Genomic DNA, 12791 nt, shown 5'->3' with positions numbered 1-12791 from the left:
ACTGCAACCGCCCGGTGACTTGAACGCTGATCCAGTCCGGGGAGCTGTCGACGAGCCACAGGGTACGGTGATATTGCGGGGCAAGAAGATCGACGGGGAGATCGACACGGTCATGGTCATCCTCAAGAGCCACAACGAGAAGGAGATAGGACGTTTCAAAGACAACGTAGTCACACTGTCGCAAGGCATGACCCTAATGTACCCTCTTATATTCGCAGGCCCCCGTGATGGATTGTGTAAGTGCTCTAAGCGCAACGGTATGTTCATCTTCCAGTACGCCCAGTTCTTCGAAGAGTCAGAGCAGGTGTTGTACTGGAACGCGTTGGACTCTCGTAATTCGGTATATGTCTTCCTGTTGCAAGTCTTTCTTACACTCAAGGCCGCCTTAGACGTGAAGCTGTTACCCACGTACATGACCGAATGGAAGGATGTACTGATCGGCAAAGGAGCCGTGATGATCGACATTGTTGCTTATCTCAGTAGGAACTTCAACAAGCCCCAGTCCTCAATGTTCAGCGACCGATCAACTGGGTAGTCTCTGTACTACTATTGTGGGAAGACACTTGCCCAATTCCAATCTGTGCAAATGGCTTCAGACGCTGAGCGCCGGCGTGTCGGCATCGTTCGTGCTGACCAAGACCATCGAGTGGCTGAGACACTTTGATCAGAGCGAACGGACAACCCCATCTCTGTTGACCCTAGACGGGAACTTTTTCACATTCAGGGATTATTCGTCCGACATACCTAACTGGCTGACACAATTGGGTGAGGAGGAAGAACCGCGCGAGAGAAGCTGTGCCAAAACGCTGGTGTACGGAGACCCCAAGCCTTTCAGAGGCAACCAGGCTGCACAGGACATGGGTGATACGAAGTTGAATACACTGGCTAGGAGCATAGTGCTCAGGATGAGAGCCAAGATGTTTGGATCCTCCAGGGTCGAGGTGACAGCACTGGATTGCACGCGGGGTTTGATGAAGGTGACTCTCTGCGACTCCGCACTCTCTGGGATTTCCAGCATAGAGCAACTGGACCGGTCGATGTTACAGACCGACAGTGACTGTTTCACACACGACGCCGTTTCGCAGACCGAGTCCAAGTGGGCCCCTGTCATAATGGTCACAAAGTTTAAAAGAGCTGGGCCTCTACACGAGTTAACTGTCGAGTATTACAGGATGACGATCCTCGTGGTTCTGCTGACCAAACTGGGATCTGCGAGATCTCTCAGAGAGCTGTTCCAGAGTACGACAACGTTCAGCATGACAGACTACTAAATACTACACTTACGGATTTACGCAGTCTAACGGTCCTTAGGACATGTATACACTTTACTGACTCTGCTGCTTGTGCTGAGATCTTTGTCCGCCTTCAACCATGCGAGGCTTGATCAATTACGGGACCCATTGTAGTATCAACAGCGTGGTGCAGTGCCTGTACGGCACCCGCGAGCTACGGGGTCTCATTCGGGACATCGACGAACAAGAATACCGGGCTCCTAAAAAGAACACGGTGGCTGCGATGCTCAAGGGTCTCATTTGCGAGATGGACAAAAACAACCACGGATCATGCGACCCGAGCTTTCTCATAGACTCCATGAGCGCATACAGTGGATTGTCTTTCGAGGTTCAGGAGGACTCAGACCTCGTCTTCAAGTGCATCCTCAACGCTCTAACAGATGACGACGGGCCTGCTGAAAAGGTTGGACAATTGTGGGACATCAAGATGGAGAAACGTATACGCTGTCTCCGTTGCAACGTAGTCAAGTCTACACTCGATAAGTTGAACACAATCCCCGTGTTTATCGAAGATAATCTTCCTGCCGAGCTGCAGGAATACATCAAACAGTACTCTGACAACACGCTGACAATGTGTGACTACCATTGTGCACATTGTCACACTAGAACCCAGATCGAAATCACAAGCAAGGTTTTGTCATTGCCCCCCGTTGTATGTATGTGGATCGCACGCGTTAAAAACGTTGGCAGAGATACCGTTAGTTTAGTCAAGATAGACAAGCGCCTCGCTTTCCCCGAGACTCTGGATCTGAAATACATCATGAAAGAACCCGAAGCGGCCGCTGACGCTCTATACGAGTTGTACGCCGTCATAGCCCACTGTGGTAGTCACTACAGTGGACATTACAGTGCTTATGTGCGGGGAGATGACACTTGGTATCTTGCGGACGACACTCAAGTTAGGTTGTGCTCGTGGGACACTGTGAAGTCAACCTACGAAGCAGGATCTAACTTTTACGATGGAGTAGCTTACATGCTCATGTACCGCAGGAGAGACAGCTCCAATTAAACCTATTGTGGCAAGATAGCCCATGTGTATATGATACTAGAATTTGTGTGTACCTGTGCAGTCTGTGTAACCAACTTCATGGGTTTCATTTCTTGTGTCTATGTGGAATAAATAAAGATCTCGTGATACATACACTGGTCTTTATCTTCATTTTATTATCGCATATAAGGACGATGCCAAGTAACATACATGCACAATAGTATCACACAGGTCTAAGGTAATACTACAGAGGACCGAGGTCCTTCTAACTGGGTGATACACACGCCGTTAGCCAGCCCCTCTAAATATCACAGGTTTCATTTCTTGTGTCTATGTGGAATAAATAAAGATCTCGTGATACATACACTGGTCTTTATCTTCATTTTATTATCGCATATAAGGACGATGCCAAGTAACATACATGCACAATATTAGCACACAGGTCTAAGGTAGTACTACAGAGGACCGAGGTCCTTCTAACTGGGTGATACACACACCGTTAGACACACCAGCCCCTCTAAATATCACAGGTTTCATTTCTTGTGTCTATGTGGAATAAATAAAGATCTCGTGATACATACACTGGTCTTTATCTTCATTTTATTATCGCATATAAGGACGATGCCAAGTAACATACATGCACAATATTATCACACAGGTCTAAGGTAGTACTACAGAGGACCGAGGTCCTTCTAACTGGGTGATACACACACCGTTAGACACACCAGCCCCTCTAAATGTCTATCCTAGAAGCGCTTTTTATGTGGGGGGGTTACAGGTTTTATATTCAGCTATCACTTCCTATCAAAATAACAATCCAGAGTATTAAGAGCCTTTGGTTCTTCTGCTTTAGAATCTGGTTTAGAATACCTATCTGACAGTACTACAGAGGACCGAGGTCCTTCTAACTGGGAGATACACACGCCGTTTGCCAGCCCCTCTAAATATTGTATCATAAAAGCACTTTGGGGGCCGGGGCGAGGTTTTTTCATTTTCACCACACGGGAAGACATGATAACCAATCTCACATAGAAACAAGATAGTCTTCCTCGGAGTCCTCTTCCTCAGAGCCTGTTTCAAGGTCGCTACAACCTGCCCTTTCGGGTCTGTTGGTTAGTCTATGTGAAATATCGTCCAATTCGACATCAGAATCGTCCTCCTTGCACGAGCCTGGAGCTGCGATGGGGTCGGCAGCTCGGTTCGCGTCCGCCTCTCTATCTAGCCGAGACTCTTCACGGGCCCACTCTCCCTCGTTGTAATCGGATGACTCTTGTTCAAGAGTGTCAGTACGCCACACAGCGTGAGCGATAGAATTCACTGTTTCTGCAGCCTCTCCACTTAACTTCAGCTCCTTGGACTCTGGAAAAACAGGACTCCGATGTGACGATTTAGGGCTGGCACGGTTGCTGTGTTCTCGTCTTTCGACAGCCTCTTGTTCTATGGACCTCTCAGACGCTTCTGTCTTTTCACATGTCTGTCTGGGCGTATTGACAGACCCGCCCTTCTGAGTCGAGCTCCTACTGTGTGGTCTTATATCCTCCTGCTCGGGGTCACTCACGCTCACTGAGTCAGTGTCGCTCACAGGACAGCGTGTCTGGTGTATCTTCAAAGTGTTGATCTCCTTTGTACTTTCCCTCAGTTTAACCCCTCCCTCGTAGTCATCGTCATCAGATTCCGAACTGGACAGCTTCCTTTTGTACAGAGAGGAGTCCTGCTTGTGGGTCTGTTTGTCCTTAACAAGCTTGACCTTTTCACACTTCTTATCATACTTCCTATTGTGTTTCCTGTTAGTACAAGTTTTAGCTTCTCTGTCAAAGCGCTGAGTAGGGTTATTTTTAACCGCCTTGACACTCCTGCTGCGCTTCTTTTCACTCTCCTCAGAGTGATAGTTGCCCTTTGTACGTTTGATGCGCTTCACATCCAGCTTGATGTGTTCCTCCTCAGAGTCAGATTGCGGTGTGCGTTTAAATCTCCCCCTTTCCTCCATCATAACACTACAGGCAGGCTCGGGGGAGTCATTTTCGGACTCTGAACTCAACAGGAGCTTACACTTGCGCCCCGCCTTAACATTCTTTGTCTTACATTTGGCCTTTTCTGCCTTCCTTTTAACCTGCTCGCAGAATTCCTCCTCATCGGAGGGTAGGTCATGCACCAGAAAGTTGTCACTGTAATCGTATTCATCAAGACTCTCGGCTTCATCGTAGTCCTTTGTAGCCTCCAAATCATCGCCTGGTATCTCATACTCGTCCTTGTCGTCGTCGTGCTCATCCTCGTCCTCGTCCTCGTCACAGTACACTTCATCCACCTTGAACAGCCAATCGTCCTCGTCTTCACTATACCTGCAGCGCGGGCCGTGTACTTGCGAATCACGGCCCTTGTTGGCGCTCTTGGATCCGGACGGCTTAGAAGCTGAAGTCTTCTTGTTGGATTTAGAAGCCGAAGAAGTCGAACAAAATCGCTTTGCCGGTTTGGGGTCAAAACGTGCTTCTTTCTTAGCACATTTGCCAACTCGTTTGGTAGCAGGGTGCTTGGTATGCAGAGCCCTCTTCTTGTTTTGAAACTTGGACGATTTAACCATAGACCGATCCGAATAATCCCCTAGACTCACCTGATCCGGAGTACCCCGGAAAGACGATAATATTTTTATAAAGAGCACCTTGGCGTTAGCATGCAGCTGTGTCATCTCCTTGTCCTTCTCATCTTTGTCCTTTATCTTGGGCATATCATTTTTCGCCAGGGCGTGCCAGATCTTGGGTGCTTTGGCTGCGTTCTCCAAGGTCAGATGTTTGAACGAGTCATCCCACCTTGAAGTCATTTCGACGTTTTCCTCACCATATTTCTTTCGGCCGTAACTGGAGGCGATTTCGGCCAACGCAGCCCAGTCCAGTCTCATATTCGCCTGCACTATACTAATACGCTTGTTCCTTACGGCCGTGTGAATCTTGTTGTCAGAGGAGTACCTCTCCCAAAAGCTCATACATTCCTGCACTTTCTCAATCGGACAATAGAGCAACTCGGCCACCGCGAACGCCTTGGGGATCTTGTTGTCCATTAATTTAATGGCCAATTCCACCACCTCCACCATTATAGGGTCCATAATCATGCTCTCGACATGCTTGGGTAAATAATTCGACCAGCTGGTCGGATGCACCCGCTTGAGGAACGCAATCAAGGCGAGATTGTGTATCCCCTGATCCATGTCGGGTCCACTGATAAAAGTATCCCTCTCCAATTCCTTCATCGTGGCTTGCCAACAGCTTACTAGCTCCCCGTTGCCCTTGACGCAACAGTGCTTGACGGCCCTCATAAACCTAACTGTGGTAGACACGTACAGCTCAGGAGCCCGAGCCTGATCCTCTCTCAAGGCGACGACCGGGACCAGGTTCACCCGCTTGCCATCCAGCCACTTACCGTTCCTTCTAAAGTATACAGTACGCGCGCAGCCGTCGTCGTAGTGGAACTGCTTCAGATCACATCTTACTTGGTTTTCGTTGAAACAGTCCACGCTCGATTCACGCTTTTTCTTCAATATTTCAGCTGAAGCCGGCCCTACCACGCAGCACATGGGATGTATATCTTCCATGTGAGAGATCAGGGCGTTATCATCGGCGCACATCATCTGGTTAGGCAGGGTTTTATCCTCGTTACGCAGCAACTGAGCGGGCAGGATTTGTTGGAAGGAAGGAGTGACAGCTGTAGAGTGTGTGGGCACCTCCAGGGTCATGTCCCAAAAATCAAACTTGTCACCTGTTACCTCTTTCAGCACTTTGAGACTCTCCAGTCCCGGCACAAATAGTACCTCTTGTATGAAGTACGCCTTTCCCTTGCGTTTCCCGCTTGTCGGGACAAAGACAGTGTAGGTTCCGATCATGGATCTAGTGCTGTCGCAGTAGACCAGGTTGTGCTTTTCAGAATATTGTGTGATCACGGGAATCACCTTCTTACCACTGGGGCTTATCAGCTCTTTAGTCGGTATATAGAAGTTTGTGTAGTTACCGTATGCCAGCAGCACGTGTTTGAGACCGGCCTTGTCTACGCTTGACATAGATTCCAATTCGTTTCCACCTTGAATGTCCACCAGGTCCATCAATGCAAGCAAGAGCGAGCGTGAAGGCTTCTGCTGTATACTCTCCGCTTGGTCGATTACCATATTCCTGATATTCTTGTATACGGTTTTAGGCTTGAAGCTTTTATCTCTGTCAGATAGGTCCCGTTGCTTGTATACCATCAGGGAGGCCACTTCTTGAAACAGTCCTTCTGTGCTTTCACAGCTGAATAACTCACCTTGGTATTCAGAATTCGAGTACCACGGAGGGTATTCTGTCACGATGAACTTCGGGGGATCGTCCTCCATGGTGTGTATATCGCAGAATGAAAGCCACTTGTTCCAATAAAAACGATGTCAAGTCCTTTCTTGTGTTGATATCAGCAGGGCTATACAGGAAACTGAGTACACTGTATTTCACAGTGTAAGAGTGGAGCTAGTCATGTACCTCTCAAAGCTTCACAGGCTGTAATGCTCAAGTGGCTGCTGTAAGGGGCTTTTACATGCCAGGCTTTAGTATATGTACTGTGGTTGGATACAATGACCGTTTATCTGACGGGGGTTTGCCTTTCCAACACCCGGCCACTTTTCAGACCAATCATTTATCTGACTCGGGTTTGCCTTTCCAACACCCAGCCACTCTTCACACCAATCATTTATCTGACTCGGGTTTGCCTTTCCAACAACCAGCCACTCTTCAGACCAATCATTTATCTGACACAGGTTTGCCTTTCCAACACCCAGCCACTCTTCACACCAATCATTTATCTGACTCGGGTTTGCCTTTCCAACACCCAGCCACTCTTCACACCAATCATTTATCTGACACAGGTTTGCCTTTCCAACACCCGGCCACTCTTCACACCAATCATTTATCTGACACGGGTTTGCCTTTCCAACACCCGGCCACTCTTCAGACCAATCATTTATCTGACACAGGTTTGCTTATACAACCCCCACTTTTCAGACTAATCATTTATCTGACACAGGTTTGCCACTCTTCAGACCAATCATTTATCTGACACAGGTTTGCTTATACAACCCCCACTTTTCAGACTAATCATTTATCTGACACAGGTTTGCCTTTCCAACACCCGGCCACTCTTCAGACCAATCGTTTATCTGACACAGGTTTGCTTATACAACCCCCACTTTTCAGACCAATCATTTATCTGACACAGGTTTGCCTTTCCAACACCCGGCCACTCTTCAGACCAATCGTTTATCTGACACAGGTTTGCTTATACAACCCCCACTTTTCAGACCAATAATTCATCTGACTCAGGTTTGCTTATACAACGGGCCCTCACCGAAGGCTCAAGGATTGGTCTGTCTAACTGGGGATAGAATGTCCAACCACATGTCAATGAAGAGTAAGCCTGCACGATTTGCAGTGGTGAAATAAAAAAGTTATGTGAAAAGCAGTGTGTTTCTAACCCGTGTGCCCCCGCTATGCTCTCAAACCTTGTTTTCGTGATCACTGTTTAATATCATACAGACACAACCAAACACACACAAGATCGTATGTCACACAGGACATTTATTCAAGCATCCAAACGCAAAGGAATAAAATGTTATATACATCACACGTTTGGACATAATACACATTTACAAGGGTGCAGTTATCTATAACATTTTAGACCGTCTCTTTTGTGTATAGTTTGTGCGTATGACTCTCCCTCCTACTCGTACTCCTCCTCCTCCTCCTACTCCACAGAAAAACATGTACCCGATCCCAGCTGAGAGCCCGGTGCACCAAGCCATGAGTATAGCAACAGAGGTCCATAGCGCCGCATCACTGGCGAACCCTGAAAGCCATCCTCCGAACGTGACCCTGCTGGCAGTCATCTCATTGTACCGCTTGTCAAACTCTTCTAGGCTTTTTGTGATGTTCTCCAGATCCTCTCGCACATCGATGAGCTGCACGCTGGTGTTTATGGCTTGCAGTATGTCCATTTCGGGCACTCCCGGAATGCTGTCTTTCAATAGATCTGAGAAAGACACGGGGCCGTCCGATATATGCGGTCTCGAGAAAGGTTTCAGCGGAGGAGACTCGATCTCTACCGCGGCTGAACCCTCCATCCAAGTGACCTTTCTATCCTGGTAGCAAATACCTCGATGACAAGGGGCGCATACCGTCTTGCACTCGTTGGGATCCTTGACGCACCTGAGGTACCTATCGTGAGGCTCGGGCTTGTGACAGTACTCGCCGTAACAGTCGGATGGTTCGTAATACCTGCCGTCTATAAACCACACGTTGTAGTCAGGCCAGCAAGGGACTCCGTCTGTGCTAATCTTAGGCATGGGTATGATCCCTCTGACTAGGGTCTTCTCTACAGTCCCGGGGACCGAGTGCACTATGAAAAGCTTTCTGTCTTTGTACAGGGCCGCGCCGACGGTGGGGAACTCCGACAGACCGGGGTGATTCTGCATGACCGCCATGCCGCTGGGGCAGCTTCCCGAACGTTTTGACGCTATCTGCCTCAGACAATTTTCCACTCCCCTGGCCATGAACTTGGTGTGCATGGCGGCCTGCATCATCTGATGGGTGACGCTCTGCATCTGAGCGTACCACATTTGATAACTGGCCATGACCGAGAACTTGACGTTGGTGTCGCGCAAAGCTGCCTCCGTGTTCCTCATCATGGCGTCCCTCAGCATGGCGAAATTGTTGTTGACCATCTCGTTGTTCTTTTGTATTTTCCGTTCCTGCTCGCTTATCCTGCCGTTGACCATGGCTATGTTGTTGTCGAGCTTGTTGCTCACTTCGACTAGCCTCCTGCCCACTGAGACAAACTCGTTTTTCATGTTGTCCATTTGCTCCTGCAAGCTGTCCACTCTATTGGATACATGCCATGCGAGACCCAAAGCGGCCCCTCCTGTCACTATCCCGAGAAACCTTTTGCGCCTGGTGGGGCGGTCTCTCTCAAGTGGTTTGTCCAGCCAGGGGAAGGGCGCATTGTCGGGCAGCTCGTACATCATAGCCTTCTTCTCCTGCCAACTCCTTGAGGCCTTCCCTCATCAGCTCTCCGGCTCTACGAGCGTCGTTGATGATCTCGTGCGCGGAGTTGCAGAGCCTCCCGTAGTCCTTCCTGCAACTGTTGTCACCTCCGCATATGGCAATCAGACAGGGTCGTAGAGCGCTCACGTCGTAATTGACGCAGCTGACGTTGAGGTTGATGTAGTCTACGCCCGGAGTGAACTTGGTTACGAAATACAGCACTTGAACCGGTTTCACTATCACCCCGTGCTCTGATTCAACCACCGGTTTGTCAACCGTGTAGCCGTCGTCTATCGAGACCACGTTCACATTGTGCATGGTCTCCCCGGTGTTGTAGGCGGTGCACACCTTGTTCACGGGAGGCACGTACTCCACCACTTGTTCCGAATCCAGGATGCCTACCATGTAATGGTTGCGGTCCATCGTGGGGATGAGGGTGTTGATATTGACTGCGATCTGCGGTGGCTTAGTGGAGACGGTGGCCTTTTTGCTGGGTTCACCCGGGCTGCACGACTCGAGCTTGTACAAATCGGCTATGTAGATTTTGTCGTAGCTGGTGCTGTACATTTCCTTGTGAGGCTCCTTGAATATACCCAGCGCCCCATGAACGGCTACAAGTCCGGGACACACCACCGTGTTACTCAAGCCTATGTTGTACTGGGGGTCTAGACAGTTCTTGGAGCCAGAGGCGGGGTCCTTGTATCGGTTTTCGGGGATGTTGATGACGACGTTGTCCAGCTTGATCACCCCGTGGTCGCCGAAATCAGAAGCAGAGCGCCAGCTTCTGCCGCGCGACCGAGTCGCCACAGTGGATATACCGGCCGCTATCTGCTGCCTCTTCCAGTCCCTCAGCCTGTGCACAGCTGACGTGATACCCAGTATGGCGGGGGTGTCGGATCGAACGCCTCGTTTGAAATCCGAATCGACCGGGGTTATGACAAACTGGTTGATGCCGAACGCAACCGCCACCAGTTCGGGAAACTGCTTGAGCGTCTCAAAGGAGGTTGAGGTTACGGTGATGTTGACCATGACGTCCCTAGCCCAAACGGTGGCACTGGTCCCGAAGAAGCACTTGGTGTTGAGGTCCTCTTCGCACTTTAACACAGTGTTGGTTTCCATGTCGGCCAGGGAGAGCTCGCCAGTGATCTCGGCCTGCTGCGAGTCTCTACGTTCGAGCGGGCTGATCTTCAGCCCCCCTGTGAGAGACAGCGTGAAGATTATCTTGTTAGCCTTGACTCCCTGCCTGAGCAGAGCCAATAGGTACGGCATGACGCCCTCCGAGGACTCGTCTCCGTTCGCGGACGCCCACATGTTCTGACAGTATCCGGGTTTGCTCATTTCAACCGATCCCTGGGGCGTCATGAAAGCCGCAAACGCGTCCAGCTGCGAGAAGTCGATGTCGCCCAAGAGTTTGTGGGATCTGGGCAGCCTGAGGAAGAGTTTCAACACCCCTTCTCTGAGCAGAGCCGAGGCGAGACTGGCGGCGGCTCGCGTGAAATTCGCGTCTCGCCAGTTTACGTGAGAGCACTGCGTCGTGCCCCAGTCGTCCGCGTCCAACATGATTGCTGTCGAGAACGTGGACACCTTCACTTTGGACAGCGTTTTGGCTACGATGTCGACGGCTCGGGTGAAACCCCGGCTCGTGGAGGCGAATGGAATGAGGCACTCGTCGAACGGGACCTTCATGATTACGTGGCCGGCTTCGGACACCGTGTAGAAAGTGTCTACGGCGAGCGCGACCGAAAGATAGTCCGATCTGTACACGGCTCGGTCCAAAGAGAGGATGGTGGCGTCGCAGGAGGACGGTATGAGAAAGTCTCTGATCTCTGTAGGTATATACGCTGGGTCCCGGTCCTTTATGCTCGCGGCACTAGAGACCTCGCATATGGCAATGGGCGCTGATGCGGCACTATCGGCGTTGGTTATACCCAGTTGAGGGGCTACGGAGTTGCCTATGCAGAACCTGTTACCTTCGGACACGAAACAGTTGTCCCCTAGTTGTGCGTAACAGGTGCTTATGGACTCTGCGTCCCCGAGGCCCACGTAGGAGAGCACGCAGGCGTAAGGGGAGTTTCGGATAGTGAGGACATCCTCGGTCTCGGGCCACTTTCTGGTCGCAGCGGGTGCGTGTAGCGTCCTCCTCAAGAGCTTGAAGGCTGCGCACTGAGGGTCGGGTCCGCAGTCGACCATCGGGTCCTCGCCGAAGTAATAGTCTCTGTTCGAAGGGCCAGCGTGGAGCAAAATCGATATCTTGTTCAACGGGGTGTTCTCGACAACGCGATCCGAACACTTGAACCCTCCGGGCACCGTGAGACAGGACGATCTGTCCAGCCTCCTCACGTAGGCGCCAAGTACGGAGCTTTCAGTCTCATACTTGGTGAGACCCGGCGAGTATCGGAAGGGCCTCCAGTAAGCGTAGATTTTCCCCGGGCAGTAGTGGGTGCAAATGTCGGCCGTGCGGTTGTAGTCGTTGACGCTCAAAGCGAAGCCGCTGCGGCTGTTGCCCTGACACCAGCCGTTCTCGGCGCTGCATTTGCCAACGGCGATCCAAACGTAGGGAGCGTAGCCGTAAGGGTTATTGTAGGGTAGGGGAGCCACAAGAGCGAGAGGGCCAGTGTGAGCCTCATGGGTGTGGAGTAGGAGGTGGATTATGGTAGGGTTTTTTTTTTTAATCCTGATCGGCAAATCCTCCGATTTGCCGATCAGGTCCACGGACATGTTCTGTATCACCCCGATTACATCTTCATCCCTCACGGAGTGAGCCAGGTGAATGTTGACTTGGTCCTCTGTGAATCTGTGGTTGCAGGAGTCTAGGTAATCCTTCACCTCGTGGGGCTTAAGCACTTTGATGGAGTCCAAAGTGTTCCTGTCCAATTCGCACAAAGGACAGCTGGTGCTCTCATTTTCGTACTGCACGTCGACTATGGAGGGGTGGTCGTGAGCGTTCAGGTTCATGTACAGCATCGGGTACTCTTTTTGTATGAATTGATCATTCTCGCTGATCTTGTCCACATCGCGATCCTGGTGCTCGCCGGGCTCGGGGAACATGCGGAATATAGCGTCCGCGGCCATGGCTGAGGAATAACCTTGATTCGGTGTGGCTCGCGAGCCCGGGACTCGATCGCCTCTCGACTCTGACGCGCTGGGAGACCTGTCGCGGGGTGTGTTAGGGTTACTAATAGAAACGGCTGCTCGCCTCTCTCCCTGCGAAACCCGAGTGTGACGACCGTTAGCAGCGGCTCGGCTCTTACTGGGAGGCTGTTCGTTGATTTCGTCCGGGTCCGTTCTCACCCTTACCCTCTTATTCCCGGGCCCTCTCTCGGGGAGACTCGCTCGGGCAACCTCACGCGAGGATGAAGAGCAGCTCGGCTGCTGAGAGGAAGACAAAGAACGAGAAGAAGACGAAGTCGAAGAAGAACCGCTTTCACTCATCGTCAGCTGACGTAAAAAGCGGAGACGTTTCGA

At 50.7% G+C, this 12791-nt stretch overlaps 1 protein-coding gene across 1 annotated transcript; it reads left to right on the top strand.

Moving 5' to 3' along the window:
* Positions 1–1371: 1371 nt before the first annotated feature.
* On the top strand, positions 1372–2301 carry LOC144543020 (ubl carboxyl-terminal hydrolase 18-like). Its single transcript, XM_078291054.1, has one exon. It carries the CDS (start codon positions 1372–1374, stop codon positions 2299–2301), a length of 930 nt encoding a protein of 309 aa, XP_078147180.1.
* Positions 2302–12791: the final 10490 nt, after the last annotated feature.

Source organism: Centroberyx gerrardi, chromosome 21 (assembly GCF_048128805.1).
Source record: "Centroberyx gerrardi isolate f3 chromosome 21, fCenGer3.hap1.cur.20231027, whole genome shotgun sequence".
Taxonomy (NCBI): Eukaryota; Metazoa; Chordata; class Actinopteri; order Beryciformes; family Berycidae; genus Centroberyx; species Centroberyx gerrardi.
The sequence above is the reverse complement of the archived record's forward strand: the minus strand, read 5'-3'. Positions and strand labels throughout refer to the sequence as shown.

Bases quoted from the DNA above. Each gene is read 5' to 3' on its own strand.
- LOC144543020 (XM_078291054.1), top strand. From the start codon at position 1,372: ATGCGAGGCTTGATCAATTACGGGACCCATTGTAGTATCAACAGCGTG.